This window comes from Physeter macrocephalus, chromosome 6, assembly GCF_002837175.3.
Source record: "Physeter macrocephalus isolate SW-GA chromosome 6, ASM283717v5, whole genome shotgun sequence".
In the NCBI taxonomy this organism is placed as follows: Eukaryota; Metazoa; Chordata; class Mammalia; order Artiodactyla; family Physeteridae; genus Physeter; species Physeter macrocephalus.
The window spans coordinates 52,305,303-52,330,950 of record NC_041219.1 but is presented as its reverse complement, the minus strand read 5'-3'; the positions used below and the strand labels follow the sequence as shown (position 1 = coordinate 52,330,950).

The 25,648-nt window shown below is 66.0% G+C and overlaps 1 protein-coding gene across 2 annotated transcripts in view; it reads left to right on the top strand.

Moving 5' to 3' along the window:
- Positions 1 to 25,648, top strand: part of SBF1 (SET binding factor 1) — a 32,343-nt gene that overhangs the window by 2,631 nt on the left and 4,064 nt on the right. Inside the window, exons 2-36 of one of the 2 annotated variants that reach the window (XM_024127194.3) lie at positions 4,766 to 4,851; positions 5,279 to 5,416; positions 5,627 to 5,785; positions 5,871 to 5,981; positions 6,572 to 6,677; positions 6,811 to 6,943; positions 7,035 to 7,143; positions 7,250 to 7,363; positions 7,494 to 7,571; positions 7,812 to 7,925; positions 7,997 to 8,125; positions 8,210 to 8,308; positions 8,407 to 8,611; positions 8,692 to 8,804; positions 9,672 to 9,821; positions 10,138 to 10,206; positions 10,290 to 10,448; positions 10,520 to 10,785; positions 10,867 to 11,039; positions 11,117 to 11,190; positions 11,264 to 11,459; positions 11,699 to 11,826; positions 12,451 to 12,629; positions 12,821 to 12,957; positions 13,069 to 13,276; positions 13,395 to 13,591; positions 16,192 to 16,329; positions 19,182 to 19,259; positions 19,512 to 19,672; positions 19,745 to 19,924; positions 20,443 to 20,544; positions 20,620 to 20,805; positions 20,879 to 21,005; positions 21,095 to 21,225; positions 21,686 to 21,916. In XM_024127194.3, coding sequence (XP_023982962.1) covers positions 4,766 to 4,851; positions 5,279 to 5,416; positions 5,627 to 5,785; positions 5,871 to 5,981; positions 6,572 to 6,677; positions 6,811 to 6,943; positions 7,035 to 7,143; positions 7,250 to 7,363; positions 7,494 to 7,571; positions 7,812 to 7,925; positions 7,997 to 8,125; positions 8,210 to 8,308; positions 8,407 to 8,611; positions 8,692 to 8,804; positions 9,672 to 9,821; positions 10,138 to 10,206; positions 10,290 to 10,448; positions 10,520 to 10,785; positions 10,867 to 11,039; positions 11,117 to 11,190; positions 11,264 to 11,459; positions 11,699 to 11,826; positions 12,451 to 12,629; positions 12,821 to 12,957; positions 13,069 to 13,276; positions 13,395 to 13,591; positions 16,192 to 16,329; positions 19,182 to 19,259; positions 19,512 to 19,672; positions 19,745 to 19,924; positions 20,443 to 20,544; positions 20,620 to 20,805; positions 20,879 to 21,005; positions 21,095 to 21,225; positions 21,686 to 21,916 — 4,964 coding nt within the window. The remainder of the gene's footprint in view (positions 1 to 4,765; positions 4,852 to 5,278; positions 5,417 to 5,626; positions 5,786 to 5,870; positions 5,982 to 6,571; positions 6,678 to 6,810; positions 6,944 to 7,034; positions 7,144 to 7,249; positions 7,364 to 7,493; positions 7,572 to 7,811; positions 7,926 to 7,996; positions 8,126 to 8,209; positions 8,309 to 8,406; positions 8,612 to 8,691; positions 8,805 to 9,671; positions 9,822 to 10,137; positions 10,207 to 10,289; positions 10,449 to 10,519; positions 10,786 to 10,866; positions 11,040 to 11,116; positions 11,191 to 11,263; positions 11,460 to 11,698; positions 11,827 to 12,450; positions 12,630 to 12,820; positions 12,958 to 13,068; positions 13,277 to 13,394; positions 13,592 to 16,191; positions 16,330 to 19,181; positions 19,260 to 19,511; positions 19,673 to 19,744; positions 19,925 to 20,442; positions 20,545 to 20,619; positions 20,806 to 20,878; positions 21,006 to 21,094; positions 21,226 to 21,685; positions 21,917 to 25,648) is intronic. The other variant, XM_055085371.1, reaches the window with a different exon arrangement.

Here is a 25,648-nt window from a genome sequence, read left to right as displayed (position 1 = left end):
TGGGTGCTGAGTCCCAGAGTCCTACCTGAGGAAGTACCCTGGTTTCATGGTTACTACCTGGCAGACCGCTCCAGGCAGGAGGGCAGGGAGGGGCTTGGGTGGTTCCCTTTCATTCATCTCAGAAGGTGTAGGCTCCTCCCTTGGTGAGTTGGGGGAGCTCCTCCACTAAGGACATGGGTTTAGCCTGTATTGCACCCTGGCCCAGCCCTGGGGACATCGTGGGGGCCAGAGAGACTACCTTGCCCAGTTCCTGGCCAGGGAGTGCCCTGATGGTGGTCAGCTGATTTTACACGGTGTGACCAGTGCCGGGGTGTGTCTTTGATCTGACCAGATGGCCGAGTGCATATCTGCCAGGGAGGAGGGGCTGGACCCCTCCTGGTGCTGGGGGTTCCACCCCCAAACATCCGAGAAGAAGACTTTCCACCCCCGGCCTGGCCTCTTTTGGTCCTGACCATGTTGAGCTGGCCACATTCCTCGGCCCCACCTACTCTCCCCACCCATGTTCTGCCCTCTCTCTGGAGCAGGTTGGGGCTGTTTGGGATGGCCTTGGCTGGCTCCCAGCCCCACCCTGGGGGCCCGAGGGTCCAAGTCCTTGGGTCAGAGCCAGTCGGGTCTGACCGGGGAGGTTGGAGAGGTTACAGCCCCTCTGCACTTGTCCTGTGCCGTGGCCAGCTGGGAGCAGCCTGTGTGTTGAGGTTTGTGTTGAGGTGGGAGGTTGGGTTTGAAGCAGGACGGTGCCGTCCTTCCTACGGCCCGGCTGGTCTCAGGCCGTGTGTGCTGGGTGTGGGGAGGGGCGGGCAGGGGAGGCTGCCATCCTCCCTCGCCTCTGCCCACAGCACATGCTGGCCTGGGCCGGCCCAGGCATCGGAGCCTGGCACTGGTGACGGCGTTGCCAGCAGATGACGGACGTGAGCTCTGTGTTCCCCGCCCTGGGGCTGGCTGTGGGGACACAGCTCTTGTCCCCATCTGTGTCTCAGGGGACCTCTGTGCCCTTCCTCCTAGGCCCCCCGAGTCCCGCCCTGTGACGCACGGCTGTGCTGGTTGGGTTAGCCCTGTCACCACGGGGTGTAGGTGTCCTCTCTCCTGTCTACCCCAAGGTGGGGCAGCTCTGGTGGGGCAGGGGACTCAGCTGCTGTAGGTCCCCTTCACGGCCTCAAGAGCTCGACTGGGTGGGGGACACGGGGAGATGTGGCAGAGCCCTACCCCCACCCCCAGGATGCAGGCCAGCAGCCAGACTGCAGCCCGGCCCCTGTTGGCACAGAGCTGAGGCATGGGCTGGGGTCTCAGAGAAGGGTGAGGGAGTCAGGACACATCCACGGTGCACCCTTCCAGGGAGGGCCGGCGAGCGCTGGTGTGCCTTGGGGCTCCGGAAGCTGCCCTGGACTTCCTACTGAGGAACCTGTTTGCCGGTGGGGTGGGGTGGGGTGTGAGCCGGGCTGATCGTGGGGGGAGGGTGGTGCAGCGGCTGTCTGTGATCAGCAAGCCCTAATTAGGCCGAGGGCTGTGCAGCGCTGGACGCGGAGATGTAGCTTCTTGCTCGTGGAGCTCCTGTCTGGCTCAGCTGGCCAACAGGTGCACCAGGAATCCCAGAAGGCTGTGGTAGAGGGTGGGAGGTTCTTGGGGTCCCACTGCAGGCCCCAGACTTGGGCAGGGTGCAGAGAGCTGGCTAGAGGAGGTGACGCTCTTTGGGCTGAGACCTGAGGGCCAAGTTTGGGACCATGATGGCCCAGAGGAGGAGCTGGCGGGGGAGTGCTCACCTGCCTAGCCTAGAGCCATCCCCGCCCCCCACCTCTGTAGGTGGCCCGGACACCTCCAGGAAAGCCTGCAGCCCCGTTCTTTGGCGGGTGGAGCCCTGCATGTGGGAGTAGACGACGAATGGGGTAGTGAGGGTGGCCAGCACTCTGCCCACTTCCCTGGGGGAGAGGCTGTGGAGAGCAGCCCCTGAAGGCCACCTGCCCACTGGCTTTGGGAGGGAGATGGGGCAGAGGCTACTGTCCCCATCCGCACACCCCCCTTCCTTCCTCCTCCTGCTGCCTCGTGGCAAGAACTGGGTGAGCCCTGGGTGCCAGCCAGGGCTGAGCCCAGATGGTGGTTTGGGGCTGCACACAAGCTGGCCCTGGGGGAGGAGCCACAGTTCAGGGTGAGCCAGCCTGGGCCCGTTGGGTGGCCCTTGGGAGTGGGCCTGGAGGGACCCTGGGGGCTTCGGGGTGTGTGTGTGTGTGTGTGTGTGTGTGTGTGTGTGTGTGTGTGTGTAGGTGAGGCACCAGCAGACACCTGTTCGGGGTGTGTGTGTGTGTGTGTGTGTGTGTGTGTGTGTGTGTGTGTGTGTGTGTGTGTGTGCAGTATTTGATTTATTCCTGAATCTAAGGAAGTGACTCTTAGCCAGAGACCAAAGGTAACCATTGATACTATCCATGAAATCAGACTCTGGAGGAGAGCACAGGATGGAAAAGGGTGGAAGGCAGACTTGGAGGGGCAAACAGGACGTAGCCAGCCCAGCGTGCTTTGATTCAAGTCCTCAGGCTTCTCACATTCTAGTATTCAGCACTTCACTTCTGCATTCATCACTTTACACATATTTATTCAGCACCAACCGTAGGCCAGACATCATGCTAGGGCGGTGAAAAGGACACGCATGGCCAAGGGGCTCACATCCGAGCGTGTGGGCGTGTGTGTGTGTGTGTGTGTGTGTGTGTGTGTGTGTGTGTGTGTGTAGGTGAGGCACCAGCAGACACCTGTCCTCCCCCACCCTGTCCTGCCACCTCCTCTCAGTGTGGGGGGGGGGAGGGGGAGGGGAGCAGGAAGCTGAGGTTTGGTGAGTCAGAGTCACAGCCCCTCGCTACCCCTGCCTCCCCAGCCAGCAGCAACCTGCCTGCTGCCGACCTTTTTGGCATTGCCTCCGTGATCCTGGAGGGTGGTGGGTTCCTAAGATTGCAGCCCAGCTCCTCTGCCTCTGGGGGCCTGGGGAGTGTGTGCTCTTGGGCTGCTGGGGTCTGTTTGCCACTGCCCTCGGGTCCAGGCCTGTGCCCAGGCCCCCAGCTCGGTCTGAGGCTCACAGGTGGACCAGACAGGCTGGACGTGGGACTGCATCTCACAGGTCCTCCGAGGCTGCGCACGGTGGCTTTCTGGGCCTTCCCTATCCGCCCCTGCTCTTCTGCTGGTGTGGGCAGCAGTGTTGAGGCTGGTCTGAGCGGAGGGCTGGACCTGCTTGGAGTGTGGGAGGTGAAGGTGGAGAGCTTTTGTCTTTCCTGCTTCAAGCTGCTGCCATGCTGGGTGGGAGCTGGGGGCAGAACAGGGACCCCCGTCCTTCCTCCACGACGCGCGGGTGAGTGCTTCCCCGACTTGACCCTCGTCATGCCTCCAGGGCTGTCTCCACAAGGGTGGGCAAGAGGCAGGGGCCTCCAGCGGGGCCTGCCAGTGTGGACTGGGCCTGGGAGCACTGCCCTGGGCGTGGAGTGGGGGAAGCAGACCGGAGGGGGCCTAGCGGGCCAAGTGGTTTCGGGAGTGGAGGGGGGTCTCTGGGGAACACATGGGGAGCTAGCAGCCTGGGGGTGCAGGGACATGCCCCTCTCCCTGGTCTAGAGGACCCTCAGGGCTGCGCCTGGCGACCTGGTCTGTGGCTGTGTGCAAGGTGGCCTTTGCGGGCCGGGAGCAGGCCCGTGTGCCACCATCTTCAGGGCTCAGGAGGGCACTCCTGTCCTTCCTGCCGGCCCCACCCCTCTCTGGCTGTCTTCTGGGACCTTTGCTTGTCGCGTCTGCCTCTTGAGGCAGAGGGGACAAGCAGCAGTTTGGGGCTGTAGGCACGGGTGGTCCTTCCGCCGGCACAGGTGGCAGGTGTGAGACCTCTGCACCTTCTCGAGTGGGCCCGGGGCTGGCAGGAGAGGCGGAGGCAGGGAGCAGGGCTCTGGGCCGGGTGCCTAAGCTGGGCGCTGGCTGGGGAACAGTCGGGAACAGCTCTCCCCTTGCTGGAGGGGCAGGTGCTATGCAGTTGGGCGGGGCGCGCTGGCATGTGGTGGGCTGGGTGTGGCTTCTGGCTGGGGGTGTTGACACAGTGGCGGGACCCAGGAGCAGGGGTAGTGGGGGTGGGGGTAGGGAGTACCTCCCCCGCTCCCCGGGGCTGGGGCTCCTGTGCCCTGTTTTTTGAGCCTCTCACAGTTTATTTTATTTTATAAAATTTCCAGGTCATTTTAAAAAGTTTCTCTATTGGAGTATAGTTGGTTTATAATGTTGTGTTAGCTTCTGCTGTACAGCAAAGTGAGCGAGTTATACATATACACATATCCACTCTTTTTTAGATTCTTTTTCCGTTAAGTTCATTACAGAGTACTGAGTAGAGGTCCCTGTGTTATCCAGTAGGTCCTTACTAGTTATCTGTTTTATATACAGTGGTGTGTATCTGTCCGTCCCAATCTCCCAATCTGTCCCCCCCACCACCTCCCGCCCGGTAACCATGAGTTTGTTTTCTGCATCTGTGACGGGCCTCCTGTGCTCTTGGTGCCTGGCCCAGCCAGAGGCTTGCAGGGACCCCGACCCCGCAGCAGGGGCTTCTCTCCATGCCCTCTGGTGGTCCTGGGGGCTGTGGCTGCCTAGTGGCCCCTCCTCACAGGACCGTCTTTAGGGAAACCATAGGTTTGGGAGCTGGGGCTGGTCTGGCGCCACATGAGGGCCAGGATGGGTGAGATGTTTCCCCTCGGACCCTCGGGGCTCCTGAGCGGGTGCGGGTGTGGGAGGTGGCAGGTGCTCTGACCCCTGCTCCTGTCCTCAGGGAGTGGGGAAGGCCAGGGCCACATTCTGCAGCGCTTCCCAGAGAAGGACTGGGAGGACAACCCGTTCCCCCAGGGCATCGAGCTGGTGAGTGTGGGCGCTCCCCCAGGGCCTGGAGCCGAGGGCTGGGGTGCTGAGACGGTGGGGGGCAGGCACCGTGAGGACCCCGCTGGGTACAAGGAGGCATCAGCTGCACTGCAGAACGTAGGGCGGGGGTGCAGGCTTGGCTGGTCGGGCGCTTGGTGCCCACATCACGTCCTGTTGTCCCTCCCTCGTGATGGTGGGGACCGTGCCCTGCGTCACAGGGTTCTCGCCCCGCACAGTGAGGCCGGAGGCTCTTACTCCCTTTTGTGGGGGAGAAGGCTGAGGTCCAGGAGGCAAGGCACGTGGGTCGCAGAGCTGGGTGCTGCTGGCTGCCCTGGAACCCGGCCTCCAGGCCCTGGCTGTGCGGTCCCTCGCAGGCAGGGGGCTAGAGGGAACTGACTGCTGACCCCCGTCCCCTTCCTCCCCATAGTTTTGCCAGCCCAGTGGGTGGCAGCTGTGTCCCGAGAGGAACCCGCCGACCTTCTTTGTTGCTGTCCTCACCGATATCAACTCCGAGCGGCATTACTGCGCGTGCTTGACTTTCTGGGAGCCCGTGGAGCCCACACAGGTGACCCTGCATGGGCCGAGCCTCTGGCTGTGGCCGACCCCCTCTGTCCTGTGTGTGTCTCCCTGTGTGTGTCTGGTCCTGGTGACCTAACCCCGCAGAGGCTGAAGTTTCCAGAGGGCCAGTCCTGTCTGAGTCGCCTGGGTCCCGTCCCCCCCGCCCAGGCCTCAGGAGACCTGCCTAAGAGCCTGGCACATGGGCTTCTGTCCACAGGAAGGGCTGTGCACCGAGGACACTGCCGAGAGGGAAGAGGAGGCAGGTGAGGGAGGCCCCGTGGGACTGTCACCCGCGGCTCCTGGCCCGCCCGGCCAGCTGTTTGCTCCCAAGACGCTGGTGCTGGTGTCTCGATTGGACCACGCGGAGGTGTTCAGGGTGAGGCGGGCAGCCAGGGCCCCGGGCAGGGTGCGGGGCGCTCCCGCTGGCTGGGCCGTCATTCCCCGGTCTGTGGTCCTTGCAGAACAGCCTGGGTCTCATCTACACCATCCACGTGGAGGGCCTGAACGTGGGCCTGGAGAACGTGGTTGGCAACCTGCTGACGTGCGTCCTCCCTCTGGCCGGGGGCTCACAGGTGGGTCAGGGGGCAGCTGCTGTCCACCTGCAGCCACAGGACCCGCTGGTGCCCGAGGCCACGGGGTGGGGCCTGGTAGGAGTCCAGCCCGGGCAGAGTGCGGCCCCAGCCTCGGACACTGTCCTGCGTCTTGGTGCCACCGCCTGTCCTCTTTTCTTGGCCCTGGCTCTCCACCCAGCACGCTTCGGTTCCTCTGTCCTCTCGCTCCTTGGGCGTGCCTGTCTCTGGCTGTCAGTGTTGGCTTATCTGTCCACCCCCCGTCTGTGTCCCCGCGTGTGCGTGTGTCTAACTGCGTCTCTCTGCCTGTCTGTCCCGTGCAGCTGGACTCTGTTGAGGACGGAGTGGTACGGATTCTTTGTTTCTTCTGCCCACCCAGGCCCCGTCCCCACCCCAGGTCAGAGGCCCAGAGTTTTCTCTGCAGCACTGCTTGGGCCGACAGAGGCCGGGCGCGGCCTTTCCCTTGTGCCGTGCTGCCCGTCCCGGCCAGTCCCACCTCGGGGTCCGTCATTCCCCCAGGCCTGCCCGAGGCTGTGAGGCTGGGGGAGACCCAGGTCTGGGCGGAGCAGCTGAGCCCTGGCCTCTCTCCGCAGAGAACCATCTCCTTGGGGGCTGGGGACCGGCAGGTCATTCAGACCCCGCTCACCGACTCGCTGCCCATCAGCCGCTGCAGCGTGGCCCTGCTTTTCCGCCAGCTGGGTGAGCCTGGTGCCCCCAGCCCAGCCCCCGCACAGTCCTTCCTCTCCCCTCCCTGGTGGGGGCCGGTGGACAGACACCGAGGTTTCACTGCAGGGAGGGCGCCTGCGCGCTCTAAGCCTGTCCTCCTCCTCAGGCATCACCAACGTGCTGTCCCTGTTCTGTGCGGCGCTCACGGAGCACAAGGTGCTCTTCCTGTCCCGGAGCTACCAGCGGCTCTCGGACGCGTGCCGGGGACTCCTGGCGTTGCTCTTCCCTCTCAGATACAGGTGCTTACCTTACCACTGCCCCCTGCCCCGCCGCGGTCCCCCTGCTCAGCCCCGGCCCTCGGGCTGCCGCGCTGAGCCTGGCCTGTTGCAGCTTCACCTACGTGCCCATCCTGCCGGCGCAGCTCCTGGAGGTGCTCAGCACGCCCACGCCCTTCATCATCGGAGTCGACGCTGCCTTCCAGGCAGAGGCCCAGGAGCTGGTGAGGGCCCTGCTTCGTGTCTGCCTCGCTGCTCCAGGCTGGGCTGACCCCGGGCCCTGCTGGCCGGCCCGCGGCTCCCTGACTTCTCGCTCCCTTTGGTCCACAGCTGGATGTGATTGTTGCTGATCTGGATGGCGGGACGGTGACTGTGCCCGAGTGTGTGCACATTCCACCCCTGCCAGAGCCACTGCAGAGCCAGACGCACAGCATTCTGAGCATGGTGAGGCAGGACCAGGGGCCTTGGGGAGGCTGGTGCCTCGGGCAGGCTGGGGTGGGGTCACTTGGTGGCCAGAGGAACCCAGAGCCTGGGGCTGGTGTGCAGCTGACCCTGCTCCCCGCTGCTTCCGCAGGTCCTGGATCCAGAGCTGGAGCTGGCAGATCTTGCCTTCCCTCCACCTACGACGTCCACTTCCTCCCTGAAGATGCAGGTGGGGGTCGCTGCCCCTCTGGGGGCCCAGGCCCACCAGGTGCTGAGCGCTCCTCCAGGGGGTCGCCAGGGCCGCGTGGGGTGGGTGTGAGCCTCGGAGGGTCCTGCACAGGAGTGGCCGTCGGCACCGAGTCTTAGAGGAGGCACTGTGGCTTGTGTGGAGGAAGGTTGGAGGGTCAGGAGGGTGAGGTGCCTGGAAGCCTCAGGGCCGGGCACTCACCTGCCCTCGCGTGTGCCCCAGGATAAGGAGCTGCGCGCCGTCTTTCTGCGGCTCTTTGCTCAGCTGCTGCAAGGCTACCGCTGGTGTCTGCACATGGTCCGCGTCCACCCGGAGCCCGTCATCCGCTTCCATAAGGTGGGCGCCAGGCGGGGGCGGGGCGGGCAGAAGGCGAGTGCCCGAGGGGCTGACCTCTTTGTGCACCGCAGGCAGCCTTCCTGGGCCAGCGTGGGCTGGTGGAGGATGATTTCCTGATGAAGGTGTTGGAGGGCATGGCCTTCGCAGGCTTTGTGTCGGAGCGCGGGGTCCCCTACCGCCCTACGGACCTATTTGATGAGGTGCACCCCGACCCCACCTGGGAGGAGCCGCCGTCCCCCCCCCGCCGCCCCAGCCAGCCCGCCTGACCCTGCTTCCTCCCCCAGCTGGTGGCCCACGAGGTGGCACGGATGCGGGCGGATGAGAACCACCCCCAGCGCGTCCTGCGTCATGTCAAGGAACTGGCAGAGCAGCTCTACAAGAACGTAAGGCAGGCGGCACGTGGGGGCGGGCTGGCCTGGTGAGGTCACTGTCTTGCCCCGGCCCGGGCTGCTCCCCCATCCCGCCTGTGTCCCGCCCCCAGGAGAACCCGTACCCTGCCGTGGCTATGCACAAGGTGCAGAGGCCAGGGGAGGCCAGCCACCTGCGGCGGGCACCCCGGCCCTTCCCCCGGCTTGACGAGGGCATGGTGCAGTGGATCGTGGATCAGGCCACAGCCAAGATGCAGGGCGCACCCCCGGCCGTGAAGGCCGAGAAGAGGACCACCGTGCCCTCAGGGCCCCCCATGAGTGCGTAACCGGGACGGGGAGCCTCAGCGTGGCCGAGGGTGGACGTGAGGTCAGAGGCGAGCGCGTTCTCTTCTCCGCAGCCGCCATACTGGAGCGGAGTAGCGGGCTCCACGGCAACAGTGCGCGCCGGCTGGAGGTGGTCCGGAGCTGCATCTCCTACGTGTTCGAGGGGAAGATGCTTGAGGCCAAGAAGGTGAGGGTAACCCGGGCGCAGGGAGCGCTGGGGGCTCTGGGTGGGGGCGGCCTGGGCCAGGGCAGCGGCTCTCAGCGGAGCCCTGGCCCTCGTTCTCCTGCAAGCGGCTGGAGGGAACTGGGCTGGCAAGAAGGGCAGGGGGTCGCCAGGTCCACCTCAGAACAGCTGGCGCAGCCTGCTGGGGAGGCTCCGCGGGGGGAATTTACTTCACCTTTTAGTCGTCAGAATGCTCTAAAAGTTTCTGCTGCGAAGTTTCTTCTTTATCTCTCACAAAAACTAGTGCAGACTCACAACACGTGTCTTTTTTTTTTTTTTTTTTTTTTTTTACTTGCAGAAAGTGGAGTTCATTTAGCATTCTGCCCTGTGTGATGTCCACTGACACTTTGGGTCTCTCAGGACAGCCAGTTTGAGTCTGTCTTGTGTTTCACAGCTGCGTGGTTCTCTGTGAAGCACCTAGTTCTTAAACCAGCCCTTTATCGGGTTCCTGGTTGTTCCGCAGCGTACGGTAGTATCAACAGGACAAGCGCAGCCCTTTCCGTGGCCCGCCCAGCGCTGAGCCGGCTGCTGGCTCTGCGTTAGGCTTGTGCATTCTAGGCGCCGGGGCCCTGGCCGGCCGTGGGGCCTCGCTCAGAGCACTGGCAGTGTCGTGAGGTCCGTGTGGGGAGCGCTGGCTCCCCTAGGGCGTTGGTCTCTCTTGGGCAGTGAAGCCCCAAGTCTGGGCACGCCTGACCGGATGGCTTCCGGTCTCCTCTGTGCTGAGAGCCTGGGCTCTGGCCCCCACGTCTGGGCCAGGCCTTCCCGGTGCCTCAGGGCACGGTTGGGTCCACATAGGCTCGTGCCCTCATGCCCTTGTTTCCCCGTCCGCAGCTGCTTCCAGCTGTGCTGAGGGCCCTGAAGGGGCGTGCGGCCCGCCGCTGCCTTGCCCAGGAGCTGCACCTGCACGTGCAGCAGAACCGGGCGGTCCTTGACCACCAGCAGTTCGACTTCGTGGTCCGCATGATGAACTGCTGTCTGCAGGTGAGGCCGGGCCTCACACCCTGCTGGCGCTGTGGCCACAGTGTGGGGCCGGGCAGGGCTTCCCCGGCCTACCCATAAGGGTGCATCTTCTGGCGGTGCTGACAACTGGGGAGACCCCGGTCTGCCGGTGAGGGTGGCGTGGGGAGAAGCCTTGTGGGAGGCTGGTGCACGGGCCTCCTGCACTCAACCTCCGAGCAGCCCTGGGGAGCTGGCGCAGACGGTTCAGGGACTGACGGGAGGTGCCGCTCTGTCGGCGGTGCTGGGGGGTGTGTGACTGGCACGGGGCCGGGGTCCGACGCCCGCGGCCCTACCGCAGGACTGCACCTCCCTGGATGAGCACGGCATCGCAGCTGCTCTGCTGCCCCTGGTCACTGCCTTCTGCCGGGTGAGTGCTGGGGCGGACAGAGTCTCCCCACCCCCACCCCCCACCCCCGGCTGCACCCGCTGACTCCCTCCTGGCTTCTGCAGAAGCTGAGCCCGGGGGTGACGCAGTTTGCGTACAGCTGCGTGCAGGAGCACGTAGTGTGGAGCACGCCGCAGTTCTGGGAGGCCATGTTCTACGGGGACGTGCAGACCCACATCCGGGCCCTCTACCTGGAGCCTGCCGAGGACCGAGACCCCTCCCAGGTGTGTGGGGGCTCCCTGGGCCCGCAGGGTGGGCTGGCCTGGCTCTGGCTCACCCGCGGCCCCTGCGGCAGGTTGGGGAGGCATGCACGCAGGAGGACGAGCGCTCTGCCCTGGACGTGGCGTCTGAGCAGAGGCGCCTGTGGCCCACCCTGAGCCGCGAGAGGCAACAAGAGCTGGTGCAGAAGGAGGAGAGCACCGTGTTCAGCCAGGCCGTCCACTACGCCAGCCGCATGAGCTATCTGCTCCTGCCCCTGGACGGCAGCAAGAGCCGGCTGCTGCGGGAGCGCGCGGGGCTGGGGGACCTGGAGAGCGCCAGCAACAGCCTGCTCACCAACAGGTGGGCTGTGGCCTGGGCGGGGCCTGAGCGGGCGGCCTTGGGCTGGGAGGCCTGTGCCCACCGTGCCCCTCCCCGGCCCAGCATGGCAGGCAGCGTGGCGGAGAGCTGCGACACAGAGAGCGGCTTCGAGGACGCAGAGACCTGCGACGTGCCCGGGGCCGTGGTCCGCTTCATCAACCGCTTCGTGGACAAGGTCTGCACGGAGAGTGGCGTCACCAGCGACCACCTCAAGGGGCTGCATGTCATGGTGCCAGGTATGGGGTCTGGGCCTGGGAACACTCCCCTTGGATGGGTGGGTGCAGGCCAGGGCATGAGAATTGCTCTCCCCCAGACATCGTCCAGATGCACATCGAGACCCTGGAGGCCGTGCACAGAGAGAGCAAGAGGCTGCCCCCCATCCAGAAGGTGAGGAGGGGCCGGGGTGGGGGAGCACCAGGACCGGGCCGTGTTCTGAGGCACCGTTCCTGCCCCCAAACAGCCCAAACTGCTTCGGCCACGCCTGCTGCCGGGTGAGGAGTGGGTGCTGGACGGCCTGCGTGTCTACCTGCTGCCGGATGGGCGTGAGGAGGGTGCTGGGGGCAGCAGGGGCGGCCCCGCACTGCTCCCGGCTGAGGGCGCTGTCTTCCTCACCACGTACCGGGTCATCTTCACGGGGATGCCCACCGACCCCCTGGGTGAGCCTTTGGACCCCTCTGCCCCCTCCCCCCACCCCCCCACCCCCACCGGGCTTCGGGCTAGTGGGACTTCTTCTGCCTCCCCCTCTCCCCTTCTCAGGGGTTTAGGGTCTCTGCGGGAGATGGGCTGTTGTCTTTCCTCCCCACCCTCCCGGCCTACCCCATAGCTCTGGTACCCTGAGACTTTGTGACCCTCGACCCCTCCCGTCCCCCTGACTCTGCACCCGGCTTGTTATAAGTGGGGGAACAGGTGGTGGTCCGCTCCTTCCCGGTGGCTGCGCTGACCAAGGAGGAGCGCATCAATATCCAGACCCCCAGTGACCAGTACCTGCCGGACGGGCTGCAGCTGCGCTCCTGCACCTTCCAGGTCGGCTGGGGTGTGGGCTGTGTTGGGTGGGGTCTGTGGGCCCCTGAGTCGCGGTCCTCTCCAGGATGCAGCATCTGAGCCCTAGTCTTGTTCTCATGAGTGGGTGTCGAGCCAGCATTGAGCCCTTTGTGATTCCTGAGTTTACGGGGAAGTCGCTGTGCCTTAGCTTGGTGTCCTCTGCCTGTGCCATGTGCCAGTCCTTGGGGCTCTCCCGTTTCCCTTGCAAGGCCCGAACCCTAGAGACCGTGTCTGGAGCGTGCTGCGTGAGCCCAGCCCAGCTGAAACCTACACAGATTAGATGAAACACAAAGACTGGGTTCCTGAGCCTCCGGCTACGTGCAGTCTGGGGAGCAGGCCCTCCGCTAACCCTCTGTCCTTGGGGCGCTCCTTCAGGACGCGTCCATCACCGGATGGAGAGGCGACACTGGCCCTTCACAGTCCCACGGTAGACCTAGCCGCCTTTCTTAGGGCCGTCTGGCCACAGGGCCCTCACCCGTCCATCCTGTTAGAAACACCCGAGTTCCAGTGATGCAGCACCGGGCGTCCCGTAGGCCTGTCCGCCTTTGTGGCCAGGGCTCAGGCCCATGGGCCTCCCAGCCTCTGAGGGCCTCATGTCTGACACAGCTGCTGAAGATGGTCTTTGACGAGGAGGTGGGGTCTGACAGCGCTGAGCTCTTCCGCAAGCAGCTGCACAAGCTGCGGTATCCGCCAGATATCAGGGGCACCTTCGCACTCACCCTGGGTTCTGCCCGCACACCCGGCCGGCCGCCCCGGGCCACCAAGGACAAGGGTCCTTCCTTCAGGTAGGGAGCTGGGCCCCAAGGCCAGAACACCTTCCCTTCGCAGAACCACTGTGTGTGTGTCCCCTTGTCCATCTCCTCACCTCTGCCGACCCTGCCACTGTACTCCTCGGGCCCCCCCCCCAGGACCCTGTCCCGGAACTTGATGAAGAACGCTAAGAGGACCCGACTTTACTCCTCGGGCCCCCCCCCAGGACCCTGTCCCGGAACTTGATGAAGAACGCTAAGAGGACCATCGGGCGGCAGTATGTCACTCGGAAGAAGTACAACCCCCCCAGCTGGGAGCACCGGGGCCAGCCATCCCCTGAGGACCAGGAGGACGAGATCTCAGGTGGGGGTGTGGGGAGCCATGGGCGGTCTACGGGTGAAGACCCTCCTGTGGAGGGGTGAGGGACCCGGGCAGCCCGTGGGTACTGACCCCCGTGTGCCTGGCCTGCCCCAGTGTCGGAGGAGCTGGAGCCCAGCACGCTGACCCCTTCCTTGGCCCTGAAGCCTTCGGGCCGCATGACCATGAGTAGCCTGGTGGAGCGGGCGTGCTGCCGGGACTACCAGCGCCTGGGGCTGGGCACCCTGAGCAGCAGCCTGAGCCGCGCGAGATCCGAGCCCTTCCGCATCTCCCCGGTCAACCGCATGTACGCCATCTGCCGCAGGTGAGCAGTGAGCGCGGCAGGTTTGGTGGCCTCCAGGCGGCCGAAGGCCCAGGGGCGCCTGGCTGTGGGTCCAGAGTGCCTTTGGCCTGCTTTTCCCCTCACATCCGCCTCCTCGCAGCTACCCGGGGCTGCTAATCGTCCCCCAGAGCGTCCAGGACAACGCCCTGCAGCGCGTCTCCCGCTGCTACCGCCAGAACCGCTTCCCGGTGGTCTGTTGGCGCAGCGGGCGCTCCAAGGCCGTGCTGCTGCGCTCTGGGGGCCTGCACGGCAAGGGGGTCGTCGGCCTCTTCAAGGCCCAGAACGCGCCTTCTCCGGGTAGGCTCCCTGTTCACGCTACGCCCCGCCCCCGGCGCCCCGCCCCCGGCGCCCCGCCCCCGGCGCCCCGCCCCCGGCGCCCCGCCCCCGGCGCCCCGCCCCCGGCGCCCCGCCCCCGGCGCCCCGCCCCCGGCGCCCCGCCCCCGGCGCCCCGCCCCCGGCGCCCCGCCCCCGGCGCCCCGCCCCCGGCGCCCCGCCCCCGGCGCCCCGCCCCCGGCGCCCCGCCCCCGGCGCCCCGCCCCCGGCGCCCCGCCCCCGGCGCCCCGCCCCCGGCGCCCCGCCCCCGGCGCCCCGCCCCCGGCGCCCCGCCCCCGGCGCCCCGCCCCCGGCGCCCCGCCCCCGGCGCCCCGCCCCCGGCGCCCCGCCCCCGGCGCCCCGCCCCCGGCGCCCCGCCCCCGGCGCCCCGCCCCCGGCGCCCCGCCCCCGGCGCCCCGCCCCCGGCGCCCCGCCCCCGGCGCCCCGCCCCCGGCGCCCCGCCCCCGGCGCCCCGCCCCCGGCGCCCCGCCCCCGGCGCCCCGCCCCCGGCGCCCCGCCCCCGGCGCCCCGCCCCCGGCGCCCCGCCCCCGGCGCCCCGCCCCCGGCGCCCCGCCCCCGGCGCCCCGCCCCCGGCGCCCCGCCCCCGGCGCCCCGCCCCCGGCGCCCCGCCCCCGGCGCCCCGCCCCCGGCGCCCCGCCCCCGGCGCCCCGCCCCCGGCGCCCCGCCCCCGGCGCCCCGCCCCCGGCGCCCCGCCCCCGGCGCCCCGCCCCCGGCGCCCCGCCCCCGGCGCCCCGCCCCCGGCGCCCCGCCCCCGGCGCCCCGCCCCCGGCGCCCCGCCCCCGGCGCCCCGCCCCCGGCGCCCCGCCCCCGGCGCCCCGCCCCCGGCGCCCCGCCCCCGGCGCCCCGCCCCCGGCGCCCCGCCCCCGGCGCCCCGCCCCCGGCGCCCCGCCCCCGGCGCCCCGCCCCCGGCGCCCCGCCCCCGGCGCCCCGCCCCCGGCGCCCCGCCCCCGGCGCCCCGCCCCCGGCGCCCCGCCCCCGGCGCCCCGCCCCCGGCGCCCCGCCCCCGGCGCCCCGCCCCCGGCGCCCCGCCCCCGGCGCCCCGCCCCCGGCGCCCCGCCCCCGGCGCCCCGCCCCCGGCGCCCCGCCCCCGGCGCCCCGCCCCCGGCGCCCCGCCCCCGGCGCCCCGCCCCCGGCGCCCCGCCCCCGGCGCCCCGCCCCCGGCGCCCCGCCCCCGGCGCCCCGCCCCCGGCGCCCCGCCCCCGGCGCCCCGCCCCCGGCGCCCCGCCCCCGGCGCCCCGCCCCCGGCGCCCCGCCCCCGGCGCCCCGCCCCCGGCGCCCCGCCCCCGGCGCCCCGCCCCCGGCGCCCCGCCCCCGGCGCCCCGCCCCCGGCGCCCCGCCCCCGGCGCCCCGCCCCCGGCGCCCCGCCCCCGGCGCCCCGCCCCCGGCGCCCCGCCCCCGGCGCCCCGCCCCCGGCGCCCCGCCCCCGGCGCCCCGCCCCCGGCGCCCCGCCCCCGGCGCCCCGCCCCCGGCGCCCCGCCCCCGGCGCCCCGCCCCCGGCGCCCCGCCCCCGGCGCCCCGCCCCCGGCGCCCCGCCCCCGGCGCCCCGCCCCCGGCGCCCCGCCCCCGGCGCCCCGCCCCCGGCGCCCCGCCCCCGGCGCCCCGCCCCCGGCGCCCCGCCCCCGGCGCCCCGCCCCCGGCGCCCCGCCCCCGGCGCCCCGCCCCCGGCGCCCCGCCCCCGGCGCCCCGCCCCCGGCGCCCCGCCCCCGGCGCCCCGCCCCCGGCGCCCCGCCCCCGGCGCCCCGCCCCCGGCGCCCCGCCCCCGGCGCCCCGCCCCCGGCGCCCCGCCCCCGGCGCCCCGCCCCCGGCGCCCCGCCCCCGGCGCCCCGCCCCCGGCGCCCCGCCCCCGGCGCCCCGCCCCCGGCGCCCCGCCCCCGGCGCCCCGCCCCCGGCGCCCCGCCCCCGGCGCCCCGCCCCCGGCGCCCCGCCCCCGGCGCCCCGCCCCCGGCGCCCCGCCCCCGGCGCCCCGCCCCCGGCGCCCCGCCCCCGGCGCCCCGCCCCCGGCGCCCCGCCCCCGGCGCCCCGCCCCCGGCGCCCCGCCCCCGGCGCCCCGCCCCCGGCGCCCCGCCCCCGGCGCCCCGCCCCCGGCGCCCCGCCCCCGGCGCCCCGCCCCCGGCGCCCCGCCCCCGGCGCCCCGCCCCCGGCGCCCCGCCCCCGGCGCCCCGCCCCCGGCGCCCCGCCCCCGGCGCCCCGCCCCCGGCGCCCCGCCCCCGGCGCCCCGCCCCCGGCGCCCCGCCCCCGGCGCCCCGCCCCCGGCGCCCCGCCCCCGGCGCCCCGCCCCCGGCGCCCCGCCCCCGGCGCCCCGCCCCCGGCGCCCCGCCCCCGGCGCCCCGCCCCCGGCGCCCCGCCCCCGGCGCCCCGCCCCCGGCGCCCCGCCCCCGGCGCCCCGCCCCCGGCGCCCCGCCCCCGGCGCCCCGCCCCCGGCGCCCCGCCCCCGGCGCCCCGCCCCCGGCGCCCCGCCCCCGGCGCCCCGCCCCCGGCGCCCCGCCCCCGGCGCCCCGCCCCCGGCGCCCCGCCCCCGGCGCCCCGCCCCCGGCGCCCCGCCCCCAGCTGCACTTCTCCCGCAGGCCAGTCCCAGGCCGACTCCAGCAGCCTGGAGCAGGAGAAGTACCTGCAGGCCGTGGTCAGCTCCATGCCGCGCTATGCTGATGCGTCCGGTCGCAACACTCTCAGCGGCTTCTCCTCGGCCCACATGGGCAGTCACGGTGAGGGTGCTCGGGGCGGGAGGACCGGGGGGGGGGGTTGTGATGGCATTTGTGGAGGGCAGGCCAACAAGGGGGCAGAGTGTTTGGGGTGCGGGAGCAGGTGAGTGTCCTGAGGCCCAGCTCTGACCACTCCTCTGAGGGTTTACAGAGGAGGCAGCAGGAATTTGGGGCATGCGCCCAGGGGCCATCCTGGGCCCTACCCCTTGTCGTCGGGGTACTGGTGCAGGGCGACCCTTGTAGACCCATGTAGAGCATGCTGTCTACAAGCGGTGGTCTGGTCTCCTGGGGTGACAGGCGGGGACCCTGTTGTGGCGGGGTGAGCCATGTGGATGCCTGGCGCTGGGAGAGGGTTTTAGACAGAAGACACCCAGGAGGGCCCCAGGGCCTGCAGGCAGGGGAGGGTTTGTGTCCGGATGGGCAGCCTCACCCCAGGATCTTGCTCCAAGGCAATCGTTTCTGCACCCCGCTTACCCTCCACCTGACCCCATCCTGCCCCCGCATCTCCCCCATCTCCCCCCCCCCGTGACGGCCTCTCCCCTACCTGCCCCTGTCTCCCCGCATCTCCGACAGGCGGGGACCCTGTTGTGGCGGGGTGAGCCATGTGGATGCCTGGCGCTGGGAGAGGGTTTTAGACAGAAGACACCCAGGAGGGCCCCAGGGCCTGCAGGCAGGGGAGGGTTTGTGTCCGGATGGGCAGCCTCACCCCAGGATCTTGCTCCAAGGCAATCGTTTCTGCACCCCGCTTACCCTCCACCTGACCCCATCCTGCCCCCGCATCTCCCCCATCTCCCCCCCCCCGTGACAGCCTCTCCCCTACCTGCTCCTGTCTCCCCGCATCTCCCCTCCTGGACCCTCCCTCACTGATCTTCTGGTCCCTTCTGGTTCATCCTCTTGGCCCTCCTGAAAGCCGCTGGGCCTCCTCGAAGCTGCCATCTAGCCCATGTTGGTCCTCATGCTGGTGATCAGCGAGCTGCCTCTCAGTCCGTGCTTGGAGGTCTCATCACCCCGCTGGAGGCATGAGGGCTGCGAGGCTGCCCGCACTGGGCCCGACCATTGCCCAGATGCTGGCCTGAGCCAGCCTCTGCCTGTACCTCAGCAGATGTGATGACAGTGTTTACCAGGGATCTGTACACACCTGGAGTCGTCCTGGCGGTTGTGTGTGCAGAGCTGGCAGATGTCACACGAGGGTCACTTCTTTCTGTGAGACCCTTCCCCCACCCTGGCTTGTGCAGACATCACACCAGGGGTCACTTGTCGCTCAGGCCTTCCTGATTCCCTCCCTCCCCTCACACTTGTCTGCGTTTTTCTCTGCTGCTGCTCTAGGTTCCAGATGCACTGGCTCCCAGATGCATTGCTCTAGCTCTCAGGTGGGCTTGGGGGCTGGCAGACCACCTGCGGGGCTGAGCCTTCCAGAAGCCGGGGCATCGTCCTTGATTCTTCCCTCTCTGCCCACCCTGAGTCCTGTGAGCTCACCACCCGAGTCTGCAGCCATCCCCATCGCCAACTGCCCCCACGCTGGCCCAGGCCTCCTGGTGCACTCGTTCCTGTAGCTGGAGGGCCTTCACCCCTCCCAAGTGAGGCCTGAGGAGCACGCCAACCGTAGGCACCTCCTCTGCTGCTGGCGCACACCAGCCCCTCAGTCCCCGTGCGGCCTGTAGTTCAGTGCTCCGTCTGTAGCTGTTGTTACCACCTGCTGGGCACTGGGGCCAAGGGGGCTGGGAACAGGGTGGCCAGGCTGTCCTCACGGTAGTTAATGGGGATGCTGCCCTAGGAAGCGCTGGAGTCCGTGCCACCCTCTGAAGCGGCACAGGCCTTACTCCTCTGGGTCCTCTACTGGGAATGCCACTCTCTAGTTTGAGTGGCTTTTAGTTTTCCAAACATCAGAGTCCATCGTTCAGTATGTTTCAGGGTTACGCTGTCTTCCTCCCTTCTGCCCCCTCCAGAGGTCCTGAGTGGCCCCTGCATGCAGCACCCTCCCCACAGGATCTTTCGTCTCCTAGTGCCTGTGTCTTCCCTAGTGTTGCTTGGGCATCGCTGACTGTCCCCACAGCCCACTGATGCTGCTTCTTGGTGTCCCCCGAGTTCTGGGCTCGGGCCTTCCCCCTCATTGCCTAGGGGCATACAGGGTCTCGGCTACCTCAGCCGTACACCGGTTCCGGTCCAGACTCTGTGTCACGAGGACACACCATCCTCACTGGGTGACCAGGCTTCTGCCTGCAGCGTAGTGGGCTGGCGCCGTGCTGGCCTCCGGTGCCCTGCGCCCTCTCTGTAGAGGCGAGTGAGCCCGGGTCAGAGCCAGGTGCAGGCTTAGGAATCCAGAGGCCACTGCGGAGCCTCCTCCTGCGGGCTCCCTGTGTCTCCAGGCTGGGCCGTCCCAGCCCATAAGCCTCGGGCCTGGTCCTCACAGGTGGCTCTGTGCTGGGGCTTGGGCCTGCCTGTGTCCCGGACTGAACCACCCTCCGAGGTTCCAGGCTGGGAGCTCCCAGGCTGGGCCTCGTCTGGGCCGCGCCTCATGGGCACCTCCTGCTGCTGCTGTGTGCTGGGCGGAGGCCTCTTGGTGGCTGTGTCATGAGCAGCTTAGGCAGCGTCCACGGGGCTGAGGGTGCAGAGGCGGCAGCCCAGGGCCCGCCTGTGCCCTGACCCTGCCTGCCCACCCCCGGGTCCTCTGCTCCCTAGTTTGCCCCGGGGGCCCAGAGGGCCTTGCCGCTGATCATCGCTGTCCCTGGAGCCCCTGGGGGGGTTGGTGGCGACCCAGCCCTGCACCCAGTCTCTCTCGGCCCCAGCTCCCCCCTTGCTGGGCGCACCCCCGGGCCTGGGGCCAGGCCTGAGCCTTCTCTCTGCTGTGCCCCCAGTGCCCAGCCCCAGAGCCAGGGTCACCACGCTGTCCAACCCCATGGCGGCCTTGGCCTCCAGACGGACTGCGTCCCGAGGTACCGTACTGGCCGCGCAGGCTGGCTCCCCACTCCTGGCACTGATGGCCCCGTGTGACTGCTCGCGGGCACTAACGTCCCCCACACCTGGCACTAACGGCCCCGTGTGACCAGCATAACCCAGCCCTCCCCACAGCCCCGGGCACTAACAGCCTGATGCCCCGAGTCCCGCCTTTGCCCTCCCTGGGAGCTCAGCCCCAGGTAAGTGGTGCCCTGGCCCTGCTTCGGTGCTCACCGGGTTTCTCTGTGCAGGTAAATGGGGCAGTGTCCGGGCCGGTGGGCGCAGCACTGATGTAGGCACCCGGCTAGCAGGCATGGGGCCCCCCCAGGCCAACGGGGCCCCCCCCGACCCAGGCTTTCTCCGGCCCCAGCGTGCAGCCCTCTACATCATTGGAGACAAAGCCCAGCTCAAGGTGACTGGGACAGTGTCCTGGGACAGGTGGGGGCGCGGGGCCTGGGCGCGTCTCACCAGCCGGCTTCCCCAGGGTGTACGGCCAGACCCCTTGCAGCAGTGGGAGCTGGTGCCCATCGAGGTGTTCGAGGCACGGCAGGTGAAAGGCAGCTTCAAGAAGCTGCTGAAGGCGTGTGTCCCCGGCTGCCCTGCCACCGAGCCCGGTTCAGCCTCCTTCCTGTGCTCGCTGGAAGACTCAGAGTGGCTGATCCAGGTCTCTCCATGGCCCCTGCCCCACCGTGGTGGAGGGCTACCCGGCGGGAGGGGATGCGACGGGCGGGGGCAGTCCGGTGCCTGCCTGGGTGCCGGGTCCCCCACTTACCTAGAGCCACGGGTGGGGGGGTCTGTGCTTGCTCTTTGGATGGCATTGGGCTTCGGGAGGGGATGATGGCCGCTTCCCAGTGGTGGTTCCTGGACAGGGGAGGGGGGCCAGGGCCCAGCTGTGTCGGAGGCCTCTGCTCTCTGTCAGGGTGGGGCTGGGCACGTCAAGGAGAGGGGTGCCTCTTCAGGCCCAGAAGATGCTGATGGGCGGGTGGGTGGGCGGCCAGGTGGGAGGAAGCACGCCAGAGCATTTCGGGTCCGTCCAGGCTATGCTGCCTCGCGGGGTGTCCCCTGGCGTGGGCCCGCGCGGCCACCGCTCCTGTGGATGTGTGGGTCCTGGGGGCCCGGCTGGGTGCTGGAGTCTTAGGCCACGGGCTCTGGGAGGTGCTGAGGGGCTGCGGGTCCCTGCAGATCCACAAGCTGCTGCAGGTGTCGGTGCTGGTGGTGGAGCTCCTGGACTCGGGCTCCTCTGTCCTGGTGAGCCTGGAGGACGGCTGGGACATCACCACTCAGGTGCGCAGTGGCCGGGGTGGGGGTTGGGGTTGGGCCAGGTCCCCACGCTCTGCTGACCCACGGCGCTGCTGGCAGGTGGTGTCCCTGGTGCAGCTGCTCTCGGACCCCTTCTACCGCACCCTGGAGGGCTTCCGTCTGCTGGTGGAGAAGGAGTGGCTGTCGTTTGGCCATCGCTTTAGCCACCGCGGGGCCCACACCCTGGCCGGGCAAAGCAGTGGCTTCACGCCAGTCTTTCTGCAGTTCCTGGACTGCGTGCACCAGGTGAGTGGGCGGCCGTGGCGGGGGGGGGGCTGTGCGTGCTGACCGCAGGCCGCTGACTCCGGACGCCCCACAGGTCCACCTGCAGTTCCCCATGGAGTTCGAGTTCAGCCCATTCTACCTCAAGTTCCTCGGCTACCATCACGCGTCCCACCGCTTCCGGACCTTCCTGCTGGACTCAGACTACGAACGCATTGAGCTGGGTACGGCGGGGGCGGGGCCGGCGGGCACAGGGGCGCGCCCAGCAGCGGGTGGGCGGGGCCGGGGCCGGGCTCAGCGCTGCCCCCCGCAGGGCTGCTGTACGAGGAGAAGGGCGAGCGCCGGGGCCAGCCGGCCTGCCGCTCGGTGTGGGAGTACGTGGAGCGGCTGAGCAAGAGGACGCCGGTGTTCTACAACTACCTGTACGCTCCCGAGGACGCGGAGGTGAGCCGGACCTGGTCGGGGTGGGCGGGCCCCTGCGCGCCCCGGTGCTCACGCCAGGCCCGCCCCCAGGTCCTCCGGCCGTACAGCAACGTGTCCAACCTGAAGGTGTGGGACTTCTACACCGAAGAAGGGGTGCGCCCAGCAGCCGTGGGGGGGGGTGGGGGGGCGGTGAAGGCGGGGGGGCGGGGCCGGCGGGCACAGGGGCGCGCCCAGCAGCGGGTGGGCGGGGCCGGGGCCGGGCTCAGCGCTGCCCCCCGCAGGGCTGCTGTACGAGGAGAAGGGCGAGCGCCGGGGCCAGCCGGCCTGCCGCTCGGTGTGGGAGTACGTGGAGCGGCTGAGCAAGAGGACGCCGGTGTTCTACAACTACCTGTACGCTCCCGAGGACGCGGAGGTGAGCCGGACCTGGTCGGGGTGGGCGGGCCCCTGCGCGCCCCGGTGCTCACGCCAGGCCCGCCCCCAGGTCCTCCGGCCGTACAGCAACGTGTCCAACCTGAAGGTGTGGGACTTCTACACCGAAGAGACGCTGGCCGAGGGCCCCCCCTATGACTGGGAGCTGGCGCAGGGGCCCCCCGAGCCCCCGGAGGAGGAGCGGCCCGATGGGGGTGCCCCGCAGAGCAGGCGCCGGGTGGTGTGGCCCTGCTACGACAGCTGCCCCCGAGCCCAGCCCGACGCCATCTCCCAGCTGCTGGAGGTGCGTGTGGCCCCTGAGAAGGGGAGAGGGGTTCCTAGCGCACGTCAGTCCGGTGGCCGTGCCCCCGCCCCCCGATGTGGACGGTGCTCTGCTGGGTTCCCTCCTGCCTGGTGGTGCCCCCTTCAGAGAGAGATGGGCCTGGAAGAAGCTTGGGGTTGGTGTTCAGGCTTCTCTCCCTCTCCCTCTCCCTCTGCCGGACTTAGTGGGCGTGTCTGCTCAGCCTCAGCAAGCAGGATTCAGTGGGACACGGGCCCCTGGAAGAGAGAAGAGAGCCCCTTGGGGTTGGGGTTTTGGGGGAGGCTGGGATGGCATAGCGGGTGGCTGTCCAGTGGCCGGAGTTCTCCCCTGGGGCCTCAGGTCCGGACCACAGGAAGGTTTGCATGCCTCTCCCCACCCCTTGGCTGCGTGTCTTTGGAGGGATATCCAAGCATCCTGAGATTCCGCTTCCTTGTGGGGAAAGTGGGGAGGCTGATTCCTGCCTCTCAGGGAGGTGGTGAGGTGTAAACAAGCAGGTGAAAAGGTTTTGACAACCCAGCAGAGGCCCAGGCTGAAGGCACTGGCCACGCAGGGTTTGGGGGAGCCTGGGTCATGGTTTTGTGGGTGAAGGGGATCCACAAGCACAGAGAGCAGAGGACCGTCCTTTTCTCTCTGGTACTACTCGTGTTCCTGGAGTCGGTGTCCCTAGGCCAGCGTCTGTGTGGCGTGATATTGTCTGTAGTGCTTTCACTTCTGACTGGTCTGTGTCTTTACAGTTACGGTGAGTTTCTGGTTGGTACTCAGCACGTGGTCAGGTCTCCTCTTCTTACCCATTTCTTTCATTGGACTTTTTTTTTTTTTTGCTGCTTTCTTCCTTTTGTTATTTTTCCTGACAGTTGAGTATTACTTTTCCATGTTGTCTACTTTGTGTGGCTTTTGAGCTGTATCTTTGTGTTATTTTTAGTGGTTGTCAGTGACTGCAGTCCCAGCCCATCCGGGATTGAATTGCACCCCCGCCACGGGAACTGCCCACTCCTGTCCTTCTGCCTTTGTCATCACCCCTTTTGCTTTTACCTGTGACATCAGCACAGAGCATGGATTATGGTTGTTTTAAATGGTCAACTTTGTTTTAAAAAAATTAGGAAACAAGGAAAAAGCCTTCTATTTGCTGTGCCCAGTATTTTTCATTCTCAGTGTAGAGCTGGTATTGTATCATTTCCCTTTAGCCTGAAGGACTTTTAATGTTTCTTCTTGTAATCCAAATCTGCTAGTGACAAAGTCCCTCAGCTTTTTTTTTTTAACTGAAAATGTCTTCATTTTCTTTTTTTTTTTATTTTCACCATTTCTGTTCTTATTGCAGTTAATTTTCAATGTTGTGTTAGTTTCAGGTGTATAGCAAAGTGACTCAGATATATATATATATTCTTTTATAGAGTCTTTTCCATTATAGATTATTACAAGATGTTAACTATGGTACCCTGTGTTCTTCAGTAGATCCTTGTTGGTTATCTGTTTTATATATAGTAATGTGTATATGTTAATCCCAAACTCCTAATTTATCCCTCCCACCATCCATCTCCTTTGGTAACCATAAGTTTTTTTAAATTAATTAATTAATTAATTTGCTGCATCAGGTCTTAGTTGTGGCCCGCCGGCTTCTCTCTAGTTGTGGTGCGCGGGCTCCAGAACACATGGGATCCAGAGCATGTGGGCTCTTCAGTTGTGGCCCCTGGGCTTAGTTGCCTGACCAGGGATCGAACCTGCGCTCCCTGCATTGTAAGGTGGATTCTTAACCACTGGACCACCAGGAAAGCCCCCATAAGTTTGTTTTCTATGTCTGTGAGTCTTTTTCCATTTTGTAAATAAGTTCATTTATATCATTTTTTTAGATTCCACATACGTGATATCATATTTGTCTTTTTCTGTCTGACTTACTTTGTATGATAATCTCTAGGTCCGTCCACATTGCTGCACATGGCATTATTTCGTTCTTTTTATGTCTGAGTAGTATTCCATTGTATAAATACGCCACATCTTCTTTATCCATTCATCTGTTGCTTCTGTGTCTTGGCTTTTGTGAATATTGCTGCTATGAACATTGGGTGGGGGGTGCATGTATCTTTTTGAATTAGAGATTTTGCTTTTTCTGGATATATGCCCAGGAGTGGAATTGCTGGGTCATATGGTAGTTCTATTTTTAGTTTTCTGAGGAACCTCCATACTGTTTTCCATAGTGGCTGCACCAACTTACCTTCCCACCAGCTGTGTAGGAGGGTTCCCTTTTCTCCACTCCCTCTCGGCATTTGTTATTTGTAGACTTTTTAAAAATATATGTTTATTTATTATTTTTGGCTGCGTTGGGTCTTTGTTGCTGTGCATGGGCTTTCTCTAGTTGCGGTAAGCGGGGGCTGCTCTTTGTTGCAGTGCGTGGGCTTCTCATTGCGGTGGCTTCCCTTGTTGAGGAGCATGGGCTTTATGCGCATGGGCTTCAGCAGTTGTGGCGCGCGGGCTTCAGTAGTTGTGGCTTGTGGGCTCTAGAGCGCAGGCTCAGTAGTTGTGGTGCACGGGCTTAGTTGCTCCGTGGCATGTGGGATCTTCCCGGGCCAGGGATCGAACCCTTGTCCTCTGTGTTGGCAGGCAGATTCTTAACCACTGCCACCAGGGAAGTCCCTCCCCTGTAGACTTTTTAATGATGGACTTTCTCACTGGTGTGAGGTGATACCTCATTATAGTTTTGATTTGTATTTTTCTAATAATTAGTGATATTGAGCATCTTTTCATGTGCCTGTTGGCCATCTGTATGTCTTCTTTGGAGAAATGTCTATTTAGGTCTTCTCCTTTTTTGCTTGGGTTGTTTGTTTCTTTGATAATAAGCTGTGTGAGCTGTTTGTATATTTTGGAAATTAATCTCTTGTTCGTAGCATTGTTTGCAAATATTTTCTCCCAGTCCGTAGGCTTTTTCATTTTGTTTATGGTTTCCTCTGCTGTGCAAAAGCTTTTAAGTTTAATTAGGTCCCATTTGTTTATTTTTGTTATTATTTCTGTTACTTTAGGAGATGGATCCAAAAAAATATTGCTGTGGTTTATGTCAAAGAGTGTTCTGCCTATGTTTCCCTCTGGGAGTTTTACAGTATCTGGTCTTACACTTAGATCTTTAATCCTTTTGTGTTTTTTGGTGGTGCCATGCAGCTTGTGGGATCTTAGTTCCCTGACCAGGGATCAGACCTGTGCCCCCTGCAGTGGAAGTGTGGAGTCCTAAGCACTGGACTGCCAGGGGATTCCCTTTAATCCATTTTGAGTTTATTTTTGTATATGGTGTTAGAGAATGTTCTGATTTCATTTTTTAGCACGTAGCACCACTTATTGAAGAAGCTGTTTTTTCTCCATTTTATATTCTTGCCTCCTTTGTTGTAGTTTAATTGACCATAGGTTCATGGGTTTTATTTCTGGGCTCTCTATCCTGTTCTATTGATCTGTGTCTGTTTTTGTGCCAGTACCACACTGTTTTGATTACTGTAGCTTTGTAGTATATTCTGAAATCAGGGCACATGATTCCTCCAGCTCTGTTCTTTCTCAAGATTGTTTTGGCTATTGGGGGTCTTTTGTGTTTCCATACAAATTTAAAAATTTTTTGTTCTAGTTCTGTGAAAAAGGCTATTTGTAATTTAATAGGAATTGCATTGAATCTGTTGACTGTCTTGGGTAAGTGTGGTCATTTAAACAGTATTGATTCTTCCAGTCCAAGAACACAGTATA